Below are 25,264 nucleotides of genomic sequence, written 5' to 3'. Positions count from 1 at the left end.
GAGGACTTGGAGGTCCTGATGGAAGAGGAACAAAGACAGTAGTGTGGCCTTGCAGTTGACGCAAGCTAGCTGTATTGGCAAGAGTGTAGCCAGAAAATCATTCAAAGTGATTATTTTCCCTCTAAGTGTCATCATGATGCCCCACCTACAGTACTGTGCCTGGTTGTGAAGCCACTAGTAAGAGAGATCTTAACAAACTAGAGAGAATCTAGAGGAGGACTAAAATGATTCGGGGGCTGGAGGAAGCAGAGGCTGAAAGGACTGGGTTTGTTCATCCTGAAGGGAAGATTAGGGGTAGACCTAATGGCTGTCTTCTACTACCTCACAAGAAGGTTATAGAGAAGGTGAAGCCAGAGGTGCACTGCAAAATGACAAGCGATAGATGCCCAGTTGCAAGAGAAATTCCAGTTGGACATGTGGGAAAAAAAAAATTGAAATTGATAGGCTGCTCAGAGATGTTGTGGAATCTCCTTTCTTGGACATTTCCATATACCGACTGGAGAACCTGAGCAACCTGTTCAGACTTCGAATCTGGCCCGGATTTGAGCAGGAGGTAGGACTAGGTAACCTTCAGAAGTGCCTTCCAACCTGCATGATTCTGAAATTCCACGGTAGCCAATACAGTCTGTGTATGGTGCAGTTGGTTGGCATAATTATGTGAAAGGAAAATTTGAGATTTTACTCTTGCCTGTTGCTGAATGCTAATACTGTAAGAGGTTTTATAATCTATTTATAAAGTGGCACAGAAAAACATATTTTTAAGAAATAATAACACTAATTTAAATTTTTCCTTAATGTGAGCAAATTCTAACAAGTTAGAGCACAGGAAATGTTATATTCACTGGGAAAGAACTTCTGTACTGCACTCTCCACTGTGACTGAACGTCTCGCTTGCCATTTAGCTCAGTTCTCTCTTTGCTTTACACCTGTGTAACAATATTTCCTTGACGTCACCATAGCTATTATAAGAATGAACATATCAATTTCTGAAACGCATCCATGAAGCAATGACATCATGACAGCAGCTATTTTTCTTTCTCACTAAACCTATTTGAGATCACCTCATGCTGACCGGTGCAGTACCAGTGACTATGAGTGCACAAAAATCCTGTACCTTTCAGGTCTCCAGAGTTCACAGGGTGTTAGCTGAATCTGCGTCTTCTAAATCCATTCAGGTTTCAGGATCCTCTGTTGTTTGCTAAATGCAGTATTTCTTCAGATGATTGTGTTGCATGCGCTGACATACTCCACATCTTTAATGTGGAGTATGGATCTTTACTACCAATCGCCATTAAAGGAGGACACATGTGGCAGCTAGTCTTCTTTGTTCATCTAACACTGATTAGTGCTTATACAATAGCTAATATAAGTTGTTCATCATTCAGTTGCCATTTGCACCATGCGTAATTATTTGGGTAATTTTTGGCAGTTGCATTGCTTCGGCTGGGCCTCCGTTACTGCTTCTAAATGAAAACAGGGTTTACTAAGTACGTGTGTACTGTCATTTGAATGTTTTTTCTAAATGTGCAGCAGCTACAGCTTTTTCTTGCTGTTGTTACAGGAGGCAAAAGCCCAAATCAGTGGGTTTAATAATGCAAATTCAACCCAATCACTCAGAGTTGCAACACCACCATTCAACAAGACAGAGACAAAAACTCAATATGACCACATGGAAACCGTAAAATGTTGAAAATGTTTGTTACTTTAATATTGAGAAGGAAAAGGCAATGATTTGTAAAAGACCTTGATGGAGATGTTACATAATAAGCAGCAAAGTAAATCACTGTAATGATTTTATATATCCTCTAAACAAGAAGAACCCTTCCTGAAAACATTACCATTTGAAAAGCTTATTGTTTGTGGAAAATGTAACAAATGCTGTCAAGTTGCTTATATACATTGTTGCTCAATAAGTTATTCTTGGGTTGGAATACGGAAAAATCTAAGGAATTGATTGAACCCATACCATACATCCTGATTTATCTCTTCAATTGTTGTCATTACCATAACTCTCTAAAAGACACTGCAGAAGCCTGTCAGCTTAGGCAGCCTCTCTGGCATTCCTCATCGGTGGAGCTCTTTCACCCACAAATTTAACTGACCTTTTTTTTGCTCCACCTTTCAAAAACTACAGATGTAAATGCCATGTGTATTAGCAACATAATGCACTGAATGACAACTTGCTACTTTATTTGAAATATCAGAACAAAGAGTAGGTGATTATTAAAATTATGACTGACTTTAGGAGTCACTAATACTTGACATTCATGTGAGACTCAAAGGGCAGAAATAAACTCCATAGGCAAATGCCACATGTGACCTCCAGCCTCCATTGGTCATGGCTAATAACCTGCCCATCATACCAGAGGACAAAAGGTGGCTGTACAATAGAGCAGCCAGTCACTAGAGCTTTCCCAGGAAGCTTCACACAGTGGTGCTAGACAGACTTGTGAGAAAGAAGACTAATGTTACATTACAGTAAATATTAATAAGCTGTTGGGCCTAAAGGGCCCAATCCTGAATCCGTACTATGAACACATCTCTTGTTGAGCTCAGCAGGGGACAGCCCACAGCCCAAATATGAGGGCTAGTCAGCAGAACAGCTATTTAAAAGTGATTGCACTATAAAGACTTTGCTGTAGTCTTCCTTTTCCTCTTTAGCCTTCATCACTTTGGAGTTCACAAGATATTTTCACTGTTATCCATTAATTACAGAGCCAATCCATTTATCCATGAAACATCTTTAAACAGAGATGCCCTTTGGGATGCAGGGATTAAAGCATCAATTGCAGTGGATTTGATGGTTGCTAGGAAGCTAGGAGGAAGGACAAGGGCAGAGGAAATCTAGAAATGGCAGAGATCCATGCTTGTTTCTTTATTCACTTAAACTGAACTATTTCTATTACGCTTTGTGGAAAAATTATTTCCATTCTGTAATTGTGTTTTTCTAAAGCTGTAACAATCTAAGGGCATAAGTATAACATCTGTAAGTACAGATAATACTCCATACCAGCTGGCAGAGAGTCTAATTTTCTAGTTATACTGGTTGATCCAACAAAAGATACTACCTCTACCTAGCAATCTTGCCACATGAAAATAACTGATGAGGATTAGAAGATTTTCATTAATAACCTCCAAGCCAAAAATCTCACATGTGATCTCCCAGCAGGAATACCAGAAAGTAGAGCCAATATATTTGGCTTCCTTTCTTCTCATTTTGCACCCAACTGAAGGCCAACTCTATCCCGGGCTGCATCAAAAGAAGCGTGGCCAGCAGGTCAAGGGAGGTGTTTCTACCCCTCTACTCTGCTCTGGTGAGAACCCACCTGGAGTACTGCATCCAGCTATGGGCCCCCCAACATAAGAAGGACACAGACCTGTTGGAGCAGGTCCAGAGGAAGATCATGAAAATTATCAGAGGGATAGAACACCTCTCCTATAAGGACAAGCTGAGAGAGTTGGGGTTGTTCAACTTGGAGAAGAGAAGGCTCCAGGGAGACCTTATTGTGGACTTTCAGTACTTAAAGGGAGCTTATAAGAAAGATGGGGATAAATTTTTTAGCAGGGCCTGTTGCAATAGAACAAGGGGCAATGGTTTTAAAACAAAAGAGGGTAGATTTAGACTACATATAAGAAAGACATTTTTTATAATGAGGGTGGTGAAATAGTGTAGCAGGTTGCCCAGAGAGGTGGCAGATGTCCCATCCCTGGAAACATTCAAGGTCAGGTTGGACGGGGCTCTGAGCAACCTGATCTAGTGGGAGATGTCCCTGCTCATTGCAGGGGGTTGGACTAGATGACCTTTAAAGGTCCCTTCCAACCCAAACTGTTCTATGATTCTGCTGGCCCGGCCCAAGAAATACTGATTGCTCTACTATTATCAGAGTCATCCTTCATGTCTCTCCAGGGATGCCCTCCTTACAGTCAGTAGCAGGAAAGATGGTCTACCCTTGTGCTATTGGGTTCCTAACCCTTTTTGAAGTCAGTCTCACTGTTGCAACCTCTTCTCTTTCTCTTCCTCTATCTCACGTTCTCCTTTTCTCTGCAATCCTCCCTCCACCTCCAGTCCCTCTTGCCGCATCCTCACCCATCCTCCCTGCAAAATTCTCCTCACCACCTCCTTTCACACATGGGATCCCCAGATCCCACTGGAAGAGCTCGGCAGCTCAGACTCTCCTTTCTGCACCATTTCATCTCTAATGATGGGAATGTTTCTCCCAAGAAAATCAAATGTTCGGCTGGGAGTAAGACTATGTTCCAGTTATACCAGTCATTTGTCATAGGTCTGCCCCATACTTGTGCCAGGCAGCAGAGTAAACAAGTAACTTGCATCTGTCACAAGAAGTGGTACAAACACTAGTATGTTCTGTAAGTCACCATAAAAGAATGCTCAAATTTGAAGATACATAAAAATCTCCTGGAGGGAGTACAAAGAGGAGCTAAAAAGATAAAGACTGACAGCCCCCTGAGCCCTCAATATTAATAGAGCAATTGCCTGCTACAGCAGGGGTGGTAAAGCTCTGCATGGTCATTAGCACATGAGCTGTGTTTGCTTCTCTTCTAGCCCACAAGGGACTAGAAGTTCTCTCATACCCAATTACAAACAAAACCAGAAAATAGTGTGTGTCCAAAGAATTATTTTATTACTGTTCCCAAAAGACAGTTCTCCAATAGGCTTTCAAGCACATTAATCCGACCACTGAAAGGAGGAATACGCAGTACTGAGTGGCCAGGACAAAAGTATTTTGTTTGCCCATACGAAAAAAAAAAAAAGAAATCTAAGCTTGCCCATGCCTCAGCCACACCACGTCAGGCTGGTTTAGTTTTCTACCTCCAGTCACCACCAGCCGGCAGTGCAAAACTCCTGTCTTGATGGCCACTGTCGTTTTTCCATTGTTCTTCCCTGAGGTCCAGATAACCGTCTATTTCTGGAGGGGCAGACCTCCAAGAATGCAAGGTCTTTGGCAAAGGGCAGTTGCCGATATGCTGTACTCCTCTTATTCAAGACCTTTGTTCAAGCAACAAAACATTTAACTCCCTCTTGCCTCGTGTGTGCAGCTGTCTGTTGAAAAATCCCTGAATCTAAATAAAAATTGGAAAGGGAAAAAAGAAAAAAGAATAATCATTAAATCAAAGAGTAACACATATATTCTGTCCCTTTATTATGACAGTATATTTCCCAGATGGGGGTTTTTTTTAGCTAATTTAATGTCCTATAAAGGCTTTTCAAAGGAAAGATTTACACAATAGTGGGAATGGGGAAAGATCAGATTTAACACCACAGCTTTTAAATACGAAGATTTATCATACTCTTAAATTCTAAATGATTGGTTGATCTTATAAGACACTGTCCAAAGCTGCACTTGAAAGTATTGGAAATATTCATTACACATCCCATGACAATAGTGGTAAGACTTGTGAAAGTTATTAGTGTTGTCAACTGAGCACATAAAAGTCAAGCAAACATCAAAGACAGATTTCTTCTGTGTATAAAACATAGAAAATTCAATTTATGAATTCATTGGGGATGCACTAGGAACCGGATGTTTTGTTTTAGCTATCTCTAAAAATGTCATTATGCAGGTGGTAGCAGCTACTAACGTGGAAATTATTAAAAAAAGAACAAGCTGCAGAACAGCTGGAACTGTCACCCCCGTGTATCTCTCTTTCAGACTGTCACTTTGGAAGGTCTGGCTTTCATCCTGCCTTTCCTCATTGCCTTGTACAAGGTTATGTTCAAACTGGGGAAATCAGAAATCACCTCTAAGTCAAACAGTGTCTGAAATCTGCCCACAAATTGGTTCTCTTTCTCCAACCTAAATTTCATAGCCCACAGAATAACGGTGTCATTCCTGCACAAGTGATCAAAAGTCAGGAGAAGTTCATCCAGGAAGGGATGGTGGTAAACTACATCAGCAGCCAAAATGTAATCAAAGTGACAGGAAGGCTTAGGAAAGTTCTTTTCCAGATCAATTCCCCAAGACAACTCCTTAACACAAGGCTGGTGCTTGCATTTCAGCTTTGTATTTTGTAGAACATTGTGATGAAGGTTTCCCAGCAGTTCTGGCAAATCTGTGGCAGTCACAAGTGCACCTGTAACAGGGAGAAAACAAAGGTAATCTCTGAACATACTTCAAGACTTGAGTAAAAGCCCGTTCACAAAAGCCATTGCACAAGTGATTTTACCAGGTAGCCCTCACTGTGGGCAACAGAACACTGTAAATGCTCCCAATAGCTCTTAGCCGTTGCTTGTATGATAACTATTTGGCTCCTGGCAGTTCTACTCTACAGATTGCCAACTAAATGCGGCCAGGGATGGGTGGGGAGAGATCAGATACTTACAGGTCCTTGATATCATATTGGTTAAAAGTACAGTGAGCAAATAGGGATTGAAAAATACCAGTACTGACTCAAAAAAAAAAAAAAAAAAAAAAAGTCAGCATGAGATTTAAGCATTGACTCAGGTTCTTTCATTTTTACATAGTCACAAGATTTCTCAGACTACAGAAAGCTAAGATTCTGTTAAAATGCAGAAGTTACTGATTTGGATTACTCTTGAGAAAGAATAGGTTACCATGAGAGAAAACACAACAGTATCTGTAGCAGAAAAATCAAGGATCAATTGCTGAAAGAAAATGCAGAACAAAAATAGAAAGAGGGTGACCTGGCATCCAAGAGCTGTTTGGTCAAAGGAAGGTGACCTGCTGGTCATACCTACATCTGGCTTCATCTGGTTGCCACTCACATCCTGTGAGGCCACTAGTTTCTTATTTTGGTCCCCTGTTTAACACTGTTAGTGACAACATCATCTACTGGGACCTCATTTATTGCACCAATACACTCACAGCTTTACAGAAAAAAATAACAGAACAGGTTTCCAAACAAGCCTTTTTCTTGCTCTTGGAAGCTTTCAAACAATAGTATTTTAGAGGAATTGAGCCACTTGCTTTGCCCTCCAGTATTCATCCAAGAGATGTTTGCAAGAGCGTAAGAGCAATGGCATGTACTTACCCAGTAAACTGGCTACTATGGAGACCAACCCAGTTCCGGCTCCAATTTCAATCACATTTTTGTCAACCAAATTGTATTGTTTAGAATTAGTTTCCAAAAAATAACACAGAACAAGAGCCTGTAGGGGAGGGAATCCATTAACATGCTGAATAAATAAATGAACAAACCCCTTCACTAAAACCGCATTGTCATTTAAAAGCATGCAAAAAAAAAATTCTTTTGTGGTTTCACGTCTGTTCAAATGAGCAATATTCATTCAAGTGCTGTCCCTAAAGGATCACAGCTCACTATGATCTTTGAGCTCTTTAGGCTGACAAAATAAATGCCACAACATGCCTCAATATAGGTTTGCAAAGCATTACAGCCAGAAGGAACAACTGCAATTATCTAATCTGTCACGCTGCATAACATGAGCTATAAAATTCCAGTCAGCAATTCCTGCTTATAACTGCACTTACTTCTGGTTGAGCTAAAGCATGTCCTTCACAAAGACATCTTGATATAAGGACTGCTTGTAAGAGAAAATCCACAGCCACTCTCATTAAGCTCTTCCGGTAGTTAATTATTTCTAACAATAATTAATTACCGTAATGATTCAAAAGGGACCAATAGATTTACCCCTTTTCTGTGAGTTCAATTTGGTTTCAGGTCCTCTGTGCTTACCTTGTTAAGCATAGCTAGCTTTTACAGCAAACGAAGCCACAGAGCCCTCTACAAAAGGCTCCTTATGTATGCATTTATAAACTGTGACTAAGCTTCTTCAGCTCTTCTGTCCTGTCCCACACTGACCAATGAGTTTTAGTTCACTGTTGAAATAGAAATTTCTAATTTGACAAATATAGTTGCCTCACACATTTTTTCCCAGACTTAGATAATTATATAGTCTCCATTGACAAATACATATGATGGTTGCCACATCCTCTTGCAATAGTGACAACCATTTGGAAAGACAATTATTAGTGGCTTAGACTGACACAGCAAAATTATGCTCTTAGTTTAACTTTTAATCAGCTAAGAAGTAGAAGGAAAGGAGCAGGAGGAATATTGACCCAATGGACCCAATGTTGACATGCTAGAAATTCAAACAAAGCTTCTGGTTTCTACCTCTTCATTCAGAGCAAAAAGAGTAGGGTCTTCTATGTAAATTTACATATTTCTCATAATCAGCAAAGCTTTGGTGTAGAAATAAGTCTGTGAGCACCAGGACTAATTAAAGCCAGGTTCCTAAAGATTACCTCTGATGTTTGACTGACTTTTAAAAATCACATTATATTAAGATTTCCTGTTAGTCCCATATCTTCCTATAATTTCTTCCCTCAAAATTTTGCCATGTTCTGATGTAGAAATTAGCTGGCAGGATTAAAATTTCTGTGGGCGAAATTAGGAAAACTTTGAAATCTGGCTTCCTTTCCATGAAACATGCAGAAACTTTATTTTCCTCAAAGTTTCTGCCCTCTCAACAAATTTGGCTGACATTTTTCGAAAGAGTTCAAATACTGCTGGATGGAACAAGAAAGCAGAACATGAGGAGATACAGACAGAAGGGTTGCCTTCCTTCCACAGCAAAACTGGCTAAACCTTCTGAGAAAAAAAAAATTTGCTTTTCAGTACCGCTCACGATTTTGTGAGAATAATTGGTAGTCAGCCAACCTTTCCTCGAAGACATGTGCTGGGACTGCCAAGAGATAAAGTATAAATGACTTTTCCAGGTCTGCTAAGACAAGGAAAATCACTTGGAGTACAAAAGAGCAGAGTATACTAACTCTCCTCAGCTGAACTGTAGCAGTATTTCTTAAAAATGGTACAATCCTAGGAGACTGATACCATTGGGACAGAAATGGAACCTCTTGGGTTTTAGTCCTCTCCTTCCAAGAGAAGCTTCTGGAGATGGTTCTGTTTCAGGGATGTTCTCTTAATGCCACAAGCGTCAATGGTGCGTCGTGGCACCTCCCTGACCACAGTGGTTTCTTTCACTCTTAAATATTCCAAAACAGTCAGCCAGCTGCATTGCACAGATTCAAAACCTTGAAGAAGGCTCTTTGTATGGCAGGCATATTGATGGTTCTCATATCAGGAGCCAAGGACAATGTTTCTCTCCCACTAGATTTCTGGCTTTTTAAGAAACTGAAAGCTCCAGCTGAACCTTGTTGCATGTCTGCGTATTTACAAGGTAAATTTGTTTCTCACGCAAGTAGGTTGAGTAGCTTCTGAGTGCTAATACCTCATGAGCTCGTATCACAGCTGTTTCCGCAACCTGGATCTACCTGCTATACAGTGTCTGTATTTATAAAATGTACAGAAATGTAATCATCATACAACTGCCATATTTCTTTCAAAATATGCTTGTAATTGGATTGTAATAGGATCAAAAGTTACTAGTCGATGAGGAGGGGACACAAGATCATACATCTTGTGTGATAAGAGCACAAACAAGAAATACCACTTCAGCTTTGAGAACCAGGAATCCAGATGAAACCAGGCTAAATTCAGGTTTGGGATTTGCAGAAGGCAGACAGGGAAGCACAGAGTGTCTTCCCTGGGTTTACAGCATACAACAAAACATATTAATTGTGCAAAACAGATTAAAAGTTCTAGAAGACTCCAAAACTAAAAAAAAATAACAGTACTACATAAATATTGTACCGATGGCCAGACGACTGCCCCGTAACAATCAGTGGCTTCTGTAATTCTTATCTCATGGCCAGCAAAGTGAAAGCCTTCCCAGGCCTTATGTGTTATTAGAGCAGGAAAAAAACGCCTTCTCATGATTTCTGCAACTATCTCTTCATCTTCTTTTTCCCCTGGAAGCAAAAGTATAAAAGTTGAAACAGGCTGAGTGGACTGATAATGAAACTACAAATTTATATTGAAAACCTGATTCGGAAGCAAGAATGTGAATTACATCTGCGAATAAAAATATATTTCACCATTAATGGTTAGCATGATACATGGGAAATCTCCTGAATTCTAATTGAAGTTTTCAGTTTATGACTACATAATTTCTTGTTTTGCTGAAGAAGCCAAGTGCATAAAAAGTAAAGTGGAATGATACCATATATTGCTTTCCATTTCAGCAATCCAAAAGAAATTTTTAAACTTCTTTTTTCCCTTCAAGAAGAGCTGCCCTAGCATAGATACTCGTGCTCTTATGTGCCCGGATTTTTTTTTATTATTTCCCATATCCTTTTACTGTTCACTTTCCCCACATTATGCTTCTTTTTGACAGTAAACAAAAGGAGCCACAGTATCATTTATAAGTCTGTCACAAAAGTTGTGAAACAGATCCTAGCAACGCAAATTATGACAGACAGGAGCGAAAGCACTAGTGTTGTCAGGAAAGCTTATCCGCCCACCCCAACAGAGCCCTGTCAAAGGGATTCTTTCCAGTTGGCTTGATATCCTGAATGCCATCCCTGTTGCTAAGCGAAGGATGTTCATCATAGCTAACATAATCCTGGATAACTCTTCTAACAGGAGAGGATTCATTCTTTTTTAGCTGAATACCAAGCCAGTTTCAGTTTTGTCATCATCACACAAAGCTGCACCACAATGTTACCAAAAAAAAAAAAAAAAAAAAGTAAGCGAAGTTGCCCAGAGCATTTTCTTAGCAAAGTCTAGAATCATTCCAAGTTTTCATAGGAAATTTGCTTTCACAGCCAACTATGATCTCTTGGCAAATTAGCTAAAGCAAAACATGTTTACAAGCTACACGCCCTAGAAAGCATGCTAGACATTTAGATAACTGTGTTACCATCTTGTCCAAAGCAGAGTTTCTGTATCAAGCCTGCAGTTATCACTGAAATCACAGATATCAAGATCAGGATCTGCACAGAAACTGCAGGCCCAATGGTTATTAAAAATGAAAACTTTTATGTTTTCATCAGCATAAAACACATTAGTCTAACAAAGATTCTTCACATTTTGTTCCCACTCAAATCACTGCAGTTACAGTCCATGATGGCTCAAATGTTGTCACTTGCTCTGCTATGTGCCACAATATTTTTATTGCCATATCCTATTGACAAAGTCGCTCTCCCTTCCTTGTGATAGAAGGACCAAGGAACGAAAGCAGGGGTGAACAAAGAAAGAGATGATACCAAACAAAAAACACATCAGGAAGATGCTCAGGCTCCATTAGCCAATGCTTTAAGCTTGTAACTCAACTTACACTAAGCATCAGAGGAAACTAGAGAATAGCAACAAACAAGGAAGAAAAAGCAAAAATGTTCATGTTCAATCTTAGTATGTTGACACTAAGACATAATCTGAAAGTTAAAAAAAACAACTGACAAAAAAAAAAAAAACCAAAACCATACAACAACAAAAAACTAACCTACCCACAGTACTCCAAGAATTTACTGGGGAATAGGAACCCTAATCATGGGATACGGCAAAATTAAAAATAATGTAATGTATATGCTACTGGAAAAATACTAGTATAATTTTATAAAGGTAACTTAAATAGTCAACATTGAAACTATGGTATCTTAAGATGTTAGGAAATAAGTAGCATGTGGCAGCCCATTACATCTTCTGCAAGCCTCTAATGTTAAGTTGAGGGAAAACACATGCGTCATTGTGCCTGCAAGCAGGGAACTCTGCACAAACATGAGTTAAGTGCCAGAGAAATGCTGCTCCAGGGCAAAATTAATCTTTACTTATGAAAGAATTAATAAGACAGCTTCATATTACACAAATCGTAAGTGTATTTAATATATCATCCTGTTTCCAGGCATATCAGATAGAGCCTGCTTTTAATCTTCTCTGATTGCTTAGAGCAGTCTGATCTTGTTCTGTGATCAGTACTAGCTGTGGAAGTAAAAAGCTATTACTTCGATTACCCCCCAATTACAACCATTCTTCTTGATTCTTCCTCCCTTGACATCTGTTTTGGATCCAACCTTGATGAGAAGCCATAACTTATTAAAGTCTTAACTTATAAAACTTCTGCCAGAAGATCTATACTACTTCAGCAGCATTACAGTTACCCCTCTAGTGCTCAATAAACACTTCCCACCTATTCCCTACATTATCAGCAATCTTTCCGCCTAAGGCTTGCATGGCACCTACAGTAAAAGAATTTGTAGGCTACGGCTCCCCACCTGAGCTAAACTGTCCAAGTCCCTGAAAGAATAATCCCAAACCTGCTGATCAATAACACCACTTAAATCTTTGGCCATCTTATCCCTTTGGTAATCCCCCAGGTAAGTTATCTGGAGAAGTTTGTGTAATTTTTATATTTTTCTCTTTCCCTTAAGAAGATCTTACTATTGTGGATAAGCAAAAAGAGTGTATGTTTCATCAGAGACACCATATGGTAGACAGGTTTCAAAACCCTAATGAGAAATTTTATTGGGACCAGGATTCTGATGAAGAGTGCTAACAAAATAAGGCGTGCGGACTTTTAGTCAGATTTACTTACTTACATACAAGTTTCCCTTCATACTGCAAAGGGCACTCTTCTATTTTCTGCTTTATATCTTTCAGAATAACTAAACTTCCTGTGGGACAGCACAAAAGGAAAGAAGTTAATTTTTCTGTAACTGCCTTCCGTAACAGTCAGAACAGAAAAATAACAAACTAGTGGGAAATCTTTCAAGCAACAAGAAAATTCTTATCAGAGTAAGCAAAATCCAAGCAAGATGAAGTCTTTTAACACCTGCAAACATTGAGAAAGTTCTGCTGGTACTTTGATCAAACTAGTTTCTTGATAGCAGATGTAAAAAGCTGATAGGAAGTTATTCTCCTTGAAGCGTTTATCTCTGTGTTAGTCTATATTACCTTGTTCAGGAAGAAAAAATCTTGGAATTACAACTCATTGAATGGATTTTAATGACCTTTTAAGATGACAAGAGCTGCCTCGTCTTTAGAATAGGGTCAGATGAGAAGAGGAGGCTTGACTGACCTGGCTCTCAATTCTTGTAACGATGGAAGTGCATAATGGGCATTTCCAGCAATACTACTCGAGCAACCATGCTAAACTGTCAGAACTTAAAGGTCTGTTAGGACTGGTTCCTCCCTTCTTCATTTGCCTGGGTTTCACCAGGTAAGTTTGCTCCTCACTCTTCTTCTGTGGTGTGGAGAGGCATGGAAGTGGTATATACACAAAATGACTTTCTTCAGCCTATTCAACTCCTTGCATGAGCATGTATACGCAGAAACCACTGGAGTTTCAGGTGCTAGAACCTTGTTTACATAAAGATGAGGCAGTCTGATCCTGTTCAGGTAACATACAGAATTTGAGATAATTTTTGTTAGTGAAACAGACTCCTTTGGTCTTGAACTTGTGTTCACAAAGAAGTTCCCGTCTATAGATGCCCCAAATTCTTCTTGAAAAGGAATTTGAATGCCTTTAAGTTTCTTGAGACTTTCTGCCTAATAGGTTAATTTCTCACAGTGTTCTTTGAAATATTTCACAAAAGTCTAACATCTTTGGAGCATGCTTTGAACTCCCTTGATTTTAACTTAATATCAGGGCTGAGGGAGAAAAGTCATATACTGCTGACACGTCTTGCACTATATCAACCGCATCGTTAAGAAATAGCATAAACATAATTCTCAAAGGCGAAGCAATCATCATTACTAGAACTGAAATGCGAACATAGTTTTCCAAAGAGACATACTAAATCATGTGGAAGACTGGAGTTGTGAAGTCAGTGGCAGGTTAGAGAAACGTGTGTCAAGCTGCAAAATCTTGTGTAGGGAACCAGAGGATTTTGCTGACACATTCAAATGTCAAATGAAGTGGTTTATATTAAAACAAAACCTAAAGAAAAGGAATAGGACATGAGTTCTGCTGAGACAGAGTTGGAGATGTCCTTCAAGTGGGGAAGGGAAGCAGAAGTAAAATAACGGAACACAGGTCAGGTCACAATAAAACAAGTTGCAAACTGCAGCACCTTTTTCTTTAACAGTGAAGAAAATCACACGAATAGGCCTCAGGCTATCTTTCTTGGCACACTTTTTGCTTAGAATGAGTAGATATAGAACCTGTTTAGAAACTTGCTGCATGATCAGCTGCTGCATCTTCTCTTTATACCAATTGTCACATAAAATCATGCTTGAGACTATACAGCTCCATCAGGAAACAGTAACCTTAAAATTCAGTTGGGTATCTTCCATCAATTAATAGCATACGTTAAACCTGTCACTGCCTAACTAATGATACTGCCTACATTAATGGCAAATAAAAGGGGAACAGATTAGTCTCTCTCTGGCCTGACCCTTCTTAATCTCTTGAGGTCAAATGGTGTCACAGCCCAAGGTGATAAGGAAATAAGACCCAGCCGTCTTCTGCTTCTCTCCTGCTTTGATGGATCTTCTCCAACTGGCAAAAGGAATGAAATCAAAGCCTTCAGCATGAACTTGACCTGACAAAGTTCAGCCCTACAGCAACATATTCTCCCTTCTTCAGAAGGAGCATAGTCTCACCTGTAGAGTTTAGATTTAAAATTTACCATTTAGACTTGTACTTGCAACAGTTTTAAGAACCATGTGTCAACAGTTGTGAAGACGTACGTGGTTCCTCTAAGACTTCTCACCAATTGCCTGAGTTTGCTGAACACAGGAGGACTACCTGTGCCAACATTACTGATTGAGCAATGCATGAGAGGAAGTTTCAAGAATTCATGATAGCCAGGACTCTTCAGATCTCCCTACTCTGGACACATGGAACTGGAGTCATCCAAAGTAAAGATTCAAGATGTGTTTTATATATATTATATATATAATATACAATACCTATGTTACATATACATATATGAAATAGCTATCTGTATATCCCAACGTCAAGAAGATACCTGCAGAAAGGTCAGTAAGGGAACAGATCTGCAACCAGTTCTGTAAGAGATAACTGAAGAAGAGTTACATTACTACACTGATAGGAATCATCAGAAGGTAGCCCTGTGAATGCATCTGGGTATTTCCAATGGCTCAGAAGAAGTTTACCCCAAATCTACATTAGGACCCAATTCTAAGGGACTATGGAGTCTCACAATTTCTACTGAGCTACTGACACCTCAGGGTCAGAGCCCTGGTCTTGCAAGCATTACAAATGACTCCATGGAAACATACACAAACCTGAATCACAGAATAGTCCGCACATTCCAGGTGGTATCACTTTAGTATCTTCATTTCGTTACACTTATTTCTATTTCATTCCATTCCTTTCCAGCCTAAGGACCCTTAAAGGAAGGTGTCAGGAGGGAAATCTAATCATGGCCTTGACTTTCCAGAAGTCAGATGTAACCTATACCTTTCTAAGAATATAAAGCAAAGTACTATTCCAGTACTTACCTAAACTACACAGTTAATTTTTCCTTACTTCATCCCTACCTACCAAGAGGGAAATGACCATGTAACCAAGTGTAGGCATTCCAGTACATTCGTTACAAGCTCAACCTGACGAAGTGATGGCAATGACGAGGTATATTATATTGATCAATCTGAGATACTACGTCATGGTAACATAATGCTTGAAACTTTATACTTTGAAATGCAGAAATACAAAACTGCCACCCACGGGCAGCTTCTCCTCAGCCAAGAAACAAGAAGCACTTAGCTCAGAGCATGAGGAGAGAAGAACAGGAGAGGGGTATGTTCACAGTATCCAGTCTATGTATTTACCCAAGCTTGAGAGGCGCATTTTCAATTTGAAATTCACACCACTGATATCCCAGCCCCATCCAAGTCACGGGTCATCCAAAACCATTAGAAGGCTGAAAATAGAAGTACCATAGTCAGATTATCTCATGAACACATAACGAATTCAAATGTGCCAAGTACTTCCCTTGCTACTTCATCGTGTTTGTCGCTGAAAACATCTTCGGGTCTAGGCACAGCAGCTATTTAATTGCTAAAGATAACTAAATGATTTCCCTTTGGCTGCAAAACCAGACTGTGTTCTTAAAGTAGATGGTCTAATGTACATTATAAAAGGCCAACAGCCAATTTCCTGATGGATAGGAAGGCTCTGGATGAGTAATTTAAACACTGTAAGCCATTGTCTAGTCTAATCTTTCACTTCTCTTACCTTGCCCAGTCAAGAGGGCCTTGTGTCACTGAAAGCTCTTACTTCCTTGTAAGGACACGCCAGAACATGCCAGGTACCACAGCCAGCGGAACAGAAGGGACCCAACAAAATGCCTGTCTATTTTCCCCTACCAATAATTCTTTTTTTCAAAAATATTTCTTTGAGAAAAGGACCCGAAAGTAACCTAACAACACCAATCCATGCAAACACGCCACCTTTCTTGCGTGGCAGTTGAGAAATATTTAATTTACTGTTGAAATGCAGCTACAGCAAAGGGGAAAGATGTGAAAACAGGAAAGACGTGGGAGAGAATAATATGTTACAGACAAGGGCTTTGGCTATTTGTGTGTTGCCTCCAACTTCCATTCTATCCATACACAAGAAGTTTCCATTTGAGTTTAGTAACATCTTCAGCAAAAGCAGGTCTACGTGCTGGGGGGAGAGAAAAGGAACAGGGAAGTGTTAATTCAAATTAGTACACCTGATGTTTACTGTAGTATTTGAATGCTGCCACTTTCAAACCAAAGGCTCAGAGATAAGTTACTATAAGATAGCCAAGAGGTAAATTCAGAGAAGAGGTATTTTTAGACTATTTTGATTTGGTCTGAAGGTGCAGTTTAGTCATTCCTTAATTGGATTATACTCAAGTCTTATTCCACGCTACCTCTTTTAGTCTTTTTTTGTTTGAAGACAGCTTATTGCCTAAGAGGAGTAGAATTTGACTTATGACATTTCAGGTCAATCCTGCAGCGAAGAAAAAAAATGTAGGCAACTAATGGTGTGACTTCCATGAATTTGGGGGGGGTGGCACTAATGCTTTTGAGATGAGCATTAATGGAAGAACTTGTTTGCTTGCCATTGTGGTTTTTTTTTTTTTGAAGATAGCAGCATAATTCAAAGCTAAGAGACAAAAAAAGAGGAAGATGAAAGGGAAGGCAGGTGGTGGGAAGATATCGCAAAGTTTCATTTATGTATAGTATAATTAGGCTCATTTTTTAACCAGCACTGTTAGTTGCAAAGTCCACAATATAAACTATGGTTCAGCAATTTAAGCTCACAGAAAAGGGAGGAACTGGGTGCTGGACCTTCCTCAGAAGGATTCAAATTCACAGCTCACTCACCTGAAGTGTGTGTTCCGTGCTCCCCCCGGCTTCCATCACCACCAGAGGTGGACCATCAGGAAAACCAGGATTGCAAGAATCATGCTAGACGGACAAGCAGCAAGGAAAAGCCCAGCTATGAACTGGGTGACTCAGGTGTGAAGCGGCAGGCTTGGGCTCCACACCCTTGTGCCAGGATGTTTTTCACATTTTATAGCAAAGTCTTTGAAGTCAATGGAAAAGCGTCAGTGGGGAAGAGACTGAGAAAGGTAAGAAGTGTCTTTAGAATAGAAGTAACCCAGGAATTAGGAACAAGAGACTAAGTCAGTCCCTCTTCCCAGCTGGATATCTTAACTTCTAAGTTACAGAGTTATGCTGCACCTCCCTTGCCTCCATTCCAGCTATGTCCCATTTAAGGCACCTTTCTGGACTCCACATGGAGACTTGAAATGATGGCAGGAATTGCTGTCAATTAGGACATATGTCAAGCAGGGTGAGTAGAAGGAGTGTGTCCCTTCTAAAATGCCAGGAGCTATGTGAAGGTTACCAGGTCAGCATTTTCTCAGATATTTATGGATTAAAAGCTGAGCCCTGGCCAAGTGAAGGGAGACGACGGAGTGTCAAGGACAAGTACGCCTTGCAAACTTGCTCTCCTCCTTTTGTCTCAGAGATAAAATTATTCTGGAGTGAATTTAAATAATGAAACTGTGGTAAAATAGCTTACTATCCTAAGAAATGAAGATGGGAGTGGCAGAATCTGATCTTAGAAAAGTTTAGACAAAGAGAGTTAAAGCTAATGATCAAGAGAAATCATGAGAGGAAAGAGAGAGACATCTAAGGATGCAGGTGTGAAGAAGAACAGACTGGATAAAGACACCAGAGGAAAGATCAGACTGGGTGAGAACCTACCTGTAAGCTGAGAACCAGTGGTAATGGGAATCATGAACAAGAACAAGGAGTTTTAACCTGGAGAACTTGTGACAAGCCAATGAAGAAGGAAAGGGGAAAGCGCCAAATATAAAAACCTCGGACTGGAAATTGCAGAGAAACTGAACTGGAATAAGAAACCCCAGCAACAGCGATTGAGGCTGGGTACGTGAAGTTAATGAAATGGGAATGGGGAAGGCTGTAGAGGAAAATGGTGAGAACAAGAAAGGCACAGGCTCAGGGTGATTGAGCAGGTAAGTCTCCAGGCAGCAGATTCAGCACCTTTCACCTCCAGAATCTGGCATGGAATTTAATATGCCAAAGCCTGGTGTCAGATGAAACTTTAAAGATATCCCATTTTCCATTCCTTTCTCCTCAATCCTCTTAAAATAGTCTTTCTAGACATGGAAAAGAACCACCTGCTATCATTATCAATACAGTTACTCTTTTAGCTGAGTGGAATATATCTCTGCATTTGATCTGAAGATTACCCCTCTACTCTGCTCTGGTGAGACCCCACCTGGAGTACTGCCTGCAGCTCTGGAGTCCTCAGCACAAGAAGGACATGGACCTGATGGAATGGGTCCAGTGGAGGGCCACAAAGGTGCTCAGAGGGCTGGAACACCTATGCTATGAGGACAGGCTGAGAGAGTTGGGCTTGTTCAGCCTGGAGAACAGAAGGCTCTGGGGAGACCTTATAGCAGCCTTCCAGTGCTTAAAGGGGGCTACAGGAAGGATGGGGAGGGACTCTTTATAGAATCATAGAATCATAGAATTGTTAGGGTTGGAAGGGACCTTAAAGATCATCTAGTTCCAACCCCCCTGCCATGGGCAGGGACACCTTCCACTAGATCAGGTTGCTCGGAGCCCCATCAAGCCTAGCCTTGAATGTCTCCAGGGATGGGGCTTCCACCACCTCTCTGGGCAACCTGTTCCTGTGTCTCACCACCCTCATGGTGAAGAACTTCTTCCTAACGTCCAGTCTGAATCATCCCATCTCTAGTTTTAATCCATTCCCTCTAGTCCTACCATTACCCAACATCCTAAAAAGTCCCTCACCAGCTTTCTTGTAGGCCCCCTTGAGACACTGGTAGGCCACTATAAGGTCTCCTCGGAGCGTTCTTTTCTCCAGATTGAGCAACCCCAACTCTCTCAGTCTGTCCTCATAGGAGAGGTGCTCCAGCCCTCTGATCATCCTCGTGGCCCTTCTCTGGACACATTCCAGCATGTCCATATCTTTCTTGTAGTAGGGGCTCCAGAACTGGATGCAGTACTCCAGGTGGGGTCTCACGAGAGTGGAGTAGAGGGAGAGGATCACATCCCTGGACCTGCTGGCCGCGCTTCTCCTGATGCAGACCAGGATACAATTGGCTTTCTGGGCTGCAAGTGCACACTGATGGCTCATGTTGAGCCTCTCGTCCACCAGCACCCCCAAGTCCTTTTCTTCAGGGCTGCTCTCAAGCCAGTCACTGCCCAGCCTATATCGGTGCTTGGGATTACCCCGACCCAGATGGAGGACCTTGCACTTGGTCTTGTTGAACTTCATGATGTTGGCATGGGCCCACCTCTCCAGCCTGCCAAGGTCCCTCTGGATGGCATCCCTTCCCTCCAGCGTGTCATCCACCCCACACAGCTTGGTGTCGTCGGCAAACTTGCTGAGGGTGCACTCTATGCCACTATCCATGTTGCTGACAAAGATGTTAAACAAGACCGGTCCCAGTACTGATCCTTGAGGGACTCCCCTTGTCACTGGCCTCCACTTGGACATGGACCCATTGACAGCCACAATTTGGGTGCGGATGTCAAGCCAGTTCTTTATCCACTGAGTTGTCAGTCCATCAAAGCCATATTTTATCAGCTTGGAGACCAGGATGTCATGCGGGACAGTGTCAAAGGCTTTGCTCAGGTCCAGGTAAATGATGTCAGTTGCTCTCCCCTTGTCTATTGATGTTGTGACCTTCTCATAGAGGGCCACCAGGTTCGTCAGGAACGATTTGCCCTTGGTGAAGCCGTGTTGATTGTACCCAATCAGCTCTTCGTTATTCTTCTGCCTCAGCAGTGCCTCCAGGAGGTTCTGCTCCATAATCTTACCAGGCACAGAGGTGAGACTGACTGGCCTGTAGTTCCCTGGTTCCTCCTTCTTTCCCTTTTTGAAAATGGGGATTATGTTTCCCCTTTTCCAGTCAGTGGGGACTTCACCAGACTGCCATGACTTTTGGCATACAATAGAGAGTGGTTTAGCAACCTCATCTGCCAGTTCCTTCAGTACCCATGGGTGTATCCCATCAGGTCCCCTGGACTTGTTCACTTCCAGGTTCATCAGATGGTCACGAACCTGATCTTCACTTATGATGGGCAGTTCTGTCCAACCCCTGCCACTATCTTCTGTGACTCCGGGAGTGTGGCTGGAGCCCTTGCCAGTGAAGACCGATGAAAAGAAGTCGTTGAGAACCTCGGCCTTCTCCATATCACTTGTCACCAGCTCCCCTGTTTCCTTTCTGAGGGGGCCCACACCCTCCCTAGTCGTCTTCTTACCATTAATGTACCTATAGGAATTTTTGCTGTTTATCAGGGAATGGAGTGATAGGATGAGGGATAACAGTTATAAACTGAAAGAGGGTAGATTTAGATTGGATATTAGGAAGAAATTCTTTACTGTGAGGGTGGTGAGGCACTGGAACAGGTTGCCCAGGGAAGTTGTGGATGCCTCATCCCTGGAAGTGTTCAAGGCCAGGCTGGATGGGGCTTTGAGCAGCCTGGTCTAGTAGGAGGTGTCCCTGCCAATGGCAGGGGGCTGGAAATAGATGATCTTTAAGGTCCCTTCCAATCAGAACCATTCTATGATTCTGCCGTATAGGCTAATTTTGCATACATTGACCTAATGTCCTAGAACTCAATTTATTTTCATAATTCAAAAGCTAAAAAAAAAAATAAAAATACACGCGGACTCACTCCTCCCCGCTCTGAATCCTGCATGAAGAGAGTATCCAGATTGGATACTCCTGGACACGTTCCTGTGCAACCTGCTCTAGGTGACCCTGCTCTGGCAGGGGGGTTGGACTAGATGATCTCCAGAGGTCCCTTCCAACCCCTACCATTCTGTGGTTAGACAGCCAAGCTTGCAGAAGCATAGAAATGCCTGTGCAACTTTACCTCAGCCCTCGTATAGTATGGAATACATAATGACAGTTATCAATATTATAGTTAATGTATTATAATGGATATAGTTATATATATTATCAATATATATATAGTTATAAATATTAGTAGTTCTACCTTTAATATTTATACTTCTAGATGTTTCTTCCACCAACAAATGCACTTCATTGCGTAGAATCAACTCGAGCCCTTTGTTCGAGTTAGAATTACACAAATGGAAAGGGAACTGTATTAAAGGAAAACTCCAGGATTAAGGCACTTGAACAGTGCTTTGTGGAACAGCAATCTATACCAATCTCTGTCAGCCATCTCCTTTTGCAATGTCAGCTTTCCGGAGAAGGTCATCAATTTGTGGTACTTTATAAAAAAAGTATTCAAAAGCAAAAGAACAAGCATTAGTTTCAGTAAGCACGTAATTGAAGTATTGCAGTCAGGCTCAAAGCTCTGCCTTGCCTCGCTGAAGAAGTAGCAAAGCAAAACTGGACGCTGAGCTCTCTCGAAAAAGCAGGAGCCCAAAATCCTGGCTCTATATGGACCAGGACTCAGCTGAGATTTTAAACAAAAATATTATGAAAACCAAAATAATAATAAAAACCCCTCCTTCTTTTGCATTCAGCTGTAGAACGTAACTAGACCCCGCCGCAAAACAACATACGCACTTTCCCTAAAACCTTGGCTTCTCCTGGTGACCCCTAAAAATGAGATAATTCATGATGCTTTAGGATCTTGAAAAGCCGTGCAGCCACAAACTTGCTTACGAGAAAGAGCTGCCAACAGCCCCTGAAGGTATTTGAAGATTAGGTTGGACGCTGTCTAGACAGAAACCGAGCTTGTAATAACCAATTCTCCCTAACTGACACCCCGCAAACAAACCTCTCCTGAATAGCTTGATCATAGTCACGGCTTCATTCCCTGGAACCGGTTGCAGGCAGGATGCCAGGCACTGGTAGGAAACTGCTGGGACAGGAGCACGCCGGCGCGGCAGATACTCACTGCATAGCTAGCATACTACAACAGCGCTATCTGTTGTATTTTCTGTACAAGTGCCATAAACACAATTCTTCAGGAAAAAATGAATGACAGGACAGCTCGTTGTCAGCAAGACACCTTGTTCCCGATGCTTAAACAATATTGCTAAGTGCACCGAGAAAATAGAGAGAAATAAGAAAAATTTTACCTTCTTGTTTTTCCCGTTCTCTTACCAGCTCATTTTGTAGATGATTATGTTGTGATGATGTCAAGTCCATACTATGCCACAAAACCTGGGACAGAGAAACACAAGCCTGCCTGAACAAAATGACTTCATTTTTTTTCCCCCACATAACATTTCACAATATGTAAAAATTCATTTTTACATGTATTATGCTATAAGTTACTTCTATTGATAATAAAGACATACAGACACATAAATAGCAATATTGAAAGCATAAAAGAACCAGAAGCAGCAAATGAGTTCAACTGTTCTACTCTCTGAAGGGAAGAAGCAAGCAGATTTACAAAAAAGAAAAAAGAGCTTTGATAAACATTTAAAGCTATCTTATGAAATTTTAAAATTAGAATCAATTCAAATCAGGTTTTGGTAGGCTTATAAATGACTGAAAGGAAAGGTAGCAACAAGTGCCTGAAAGAGAAGAAAAATTGCACTGAAGGGATCTAATCTTGTTTGAATTAATTGGCTTGGAAGGGAAGGAAACAACCTATTAGTAAAAGTTGCACATGAGAATAAGCGGGAAGCAGGAGCTCTAGGCAACACGCCGGACAGAATGCATATGTGCCTCTATAAACAGACACAGAACATGCAGACTCGGGAGAAAAAAAGTAGCAGGAAAATGGTGACAGAGGACAATACGGTTTTCAGCTGTCTGCAAAAAAGCAGACAGACAACCAACAGTCTCCAGTTCTTGGCATTTTACGATCAGAAAAACACTGAGAAAAACAGAAAAAAAATAAAATTTGTTTTTTGCAGAAAAAAACAAATCAGTGCTCTGATAATTTTTAAAGCTCTTGCACTGTTATACAGAAATCTGACTGATTTTTGCACGAATGGTTATAGGCAGCATAGAGTTAATAATCTATAGATGTCTAAACACCTAATAGAGATGCAATTAAGGGAGCATCTCTATCTATTAAAGAAAAAAAAAAAAAAAAACCAACCACCAAAAAACAATGTAAAACCACTGACTATCAAGAAAACTTCCTCACAGTGCAAAGCCTGAGGATGGTTTTCCTCTCAAGACTTCAGATGAAAAAGAACAGTATAGAACAGCCCCATCTTGTTAGAGAGGACGCACCAAACTCGCTTGACTTCACCCTACAAAAGGTATCCAGGTTTAATGCTTAACCTTGTCATCGCAGTGCCAGCAGCCCTTAACCTATTCGAAGGTGAAAAATAACTTAGGGGGCTTCTACACATCACCGTAAATCTTGTAGAACAAAAATACTGCTATTATATTTATGTCTATCTATGAACTTCGCAATAGTAACAAGTTTATACGGGGAACAGAAGAAAGATTCACCAGCATTCAAAGTCCTCGTCTGCATCTTCAGAATAACAAGCAGCATTAGAAACTTACTGGGACATTAAGCAGTAAATGTTACACACATCCATCAGCTTGTCAGCCACCTCAGAAGCATAAAAAAAGACAAATTTTCTTCCCATTGGTAGATAAAAATAATGGGTTAATAATCAGTCCCTTTGCATTCTGAAGGACAAGCAATGCTGCATTATAAAAAACACCCTAAAAGGGAAAATTTTGTATTTTGTGGCCCTCTACGTTGTTTTTTTTCCTTCTAAAAAGAACCTTTGAGGTAACACTGAACCACGCAGCAACCTGCCTGATTTTTACATATGAATTCAGGGGTACTACAAGCGACCAAGCAGTGCAGAACAGCTCAGCTGCTGAATTATGCCGTTTAAAGTAAATGGCACGAAGTAATTTAAAGCCACAGACAAGCAAAAGCACCGCTGGCATCCGCCGCGCTTCGGCCAACATTACCTCTATCTCTTGCCGCTTTCCAAAGATGGGACGCAAAACAGAAAAAGCCCTTATGTGCCCGGCCGTTTCCCTCCCGGGCAGAAGTGTGCTCCCAGGCGCGTGTCGCGCGTTGCCAACATCCCCACAGCAGCAGCAAGTAATAAACCCCCGACAGCTGCAGCGGGAGCAGAGCCCGGGCACCACACGCCGCCTCCCTTATGTAAGGCGGCACAGATTTCCCAACACCCAGTCAAGGGAGCTCCAACCGACAAAGTAACCAACTTTGGGTATTTAAGGTGTTTTTGTTTGGGTTTGGTTTTTTTTTTTTCACAAAAATAAAATAGTGGCACAGTGTTGGTAACCGCTCGCTGTGACTAAGCAGTAACCCAAGAGCTAAATATCATTCTTCAGAGTCAAAGGCGTCTTCCAGGAGTGGAGGGCAATGTGCAAAGGGGCAGAGGCGCATTTGTGGCAGGGGTACATAAACGCACACGCACGCCGGAACGCAGAGCTGTAACAGGGTACACAACCCCCAAAATCCTAGCCCATTTTACAGCCAAATATCCATGAGGCAGCTGTCAATGTGCATAAATATACACCTACCACTCCTCTTATGCGTACACAAGATGCACATTCGCTCAACGGATCACAACCACTTACTGCCATGGGAACAAACGCCAGTATCTTTAAGACTTCTCTAGTTTAGACTGTAATCAATTTGGGACGGGAACCGTCTCTGATTTTACACACTTTTTAGTAACTAGGATTTCTAGGTGCCATTGAAATACTAAACAAAGCCCTACAGAGAACTGGAGGTCTCTGCACTTTACCAGACTTGGCAGAAGAAATTAATAGCAGCTCTTCTGCATTTAGAAACTATCAAACAAATCACCGAGACCCAATCTACACTTTCAAAACAAAATTCAGTAATACTAATGCATGATTTATAAAACACTACTGTAAACTGGCTGTCCAGGCTGAGAACTTTCTTGAAATATGATAATATTCTACAAAATTAATATCAAAAGGGATTGGTTTTGCCTAGTAAACACTGTACATGA

General features: G+C 41.1%; 1 protein-coding gene across 4 annotated transcripts; it reads right to left on the bottom strand.

The window, feature by feature from the left end:
* Nucleotides 1–4,617: 4,617 nt before the first annotated feature.
* Nucleotides 4,618–24,383, bottom strand: LOC128901741 (protein-lysine methyltransferase METTL21E-like). 4 transcript variants are annotated; one of them, XM_054183920.1, is made up of 6 exons: nucleotides 24,225–24,383; nucleotides 22,406–22,490; nucleotides 12,438–12,512; nucleotides 9,655–9,812; nucleotides 7,012–7,129; nucleotides 4,618–6,093 (listed from the first exon to the last, which is right to left on the bottom strand). In XM_054183920.1, exons 2-6 carry the CDS (start codon nucleotides 22,473–22,475, stop codon nucleotides 5,669–5,671), a joined length of 846 nt encoding a protein of 281 aa, XP_054039895.1. In that variant the 5' UTR covers nucleotides 22,476–22,490; nucleotides 24,225–24,383; the 3' UTR covers nucleotides 4,618–5,668. The 4 variants fall into 4 exon arrangements, with proteins under 4 accessions (XP_054039895.1, XP_054039879.1, XP_054039885.1 ...); XM_054183904.1 differs by having other exon boundaries at nucleotides 12,434–12,512; nucleotides 22,431–22,490; nucleotides 24,225–24,274; XM_054183910.1 differs by lacking the exon at nucleotides 24,225–24,383 and having other exon boundaries at nucleotides 12,434–12,512; nucleotides 22,406–22,473.
* Nucleotides 24,384–25,264: the final 881 nt, after the last annotated feature.

The sequence above is a fragment of the Rissa tridactyla genome, chromosome 1 (genome assembly GCF_028500815.1).
Source record: "Rissa tridactyla isolate bRisTri1 chromosome 1, bRisTri1.patW.cur.20221130, whole genome shotgun sequence".
Classification (NCBI taxonomy): Eukaryota; Metazoa; Chordata; class Aves; order Charadriiformes; family Laridae; genus Rissa; species Rissa tridactyla.
The sequence above is the reverse complement of the archived record's forward strand: the minus strand, read 5'-3'. Positions and strand labels throughout refer to the sequence as shown.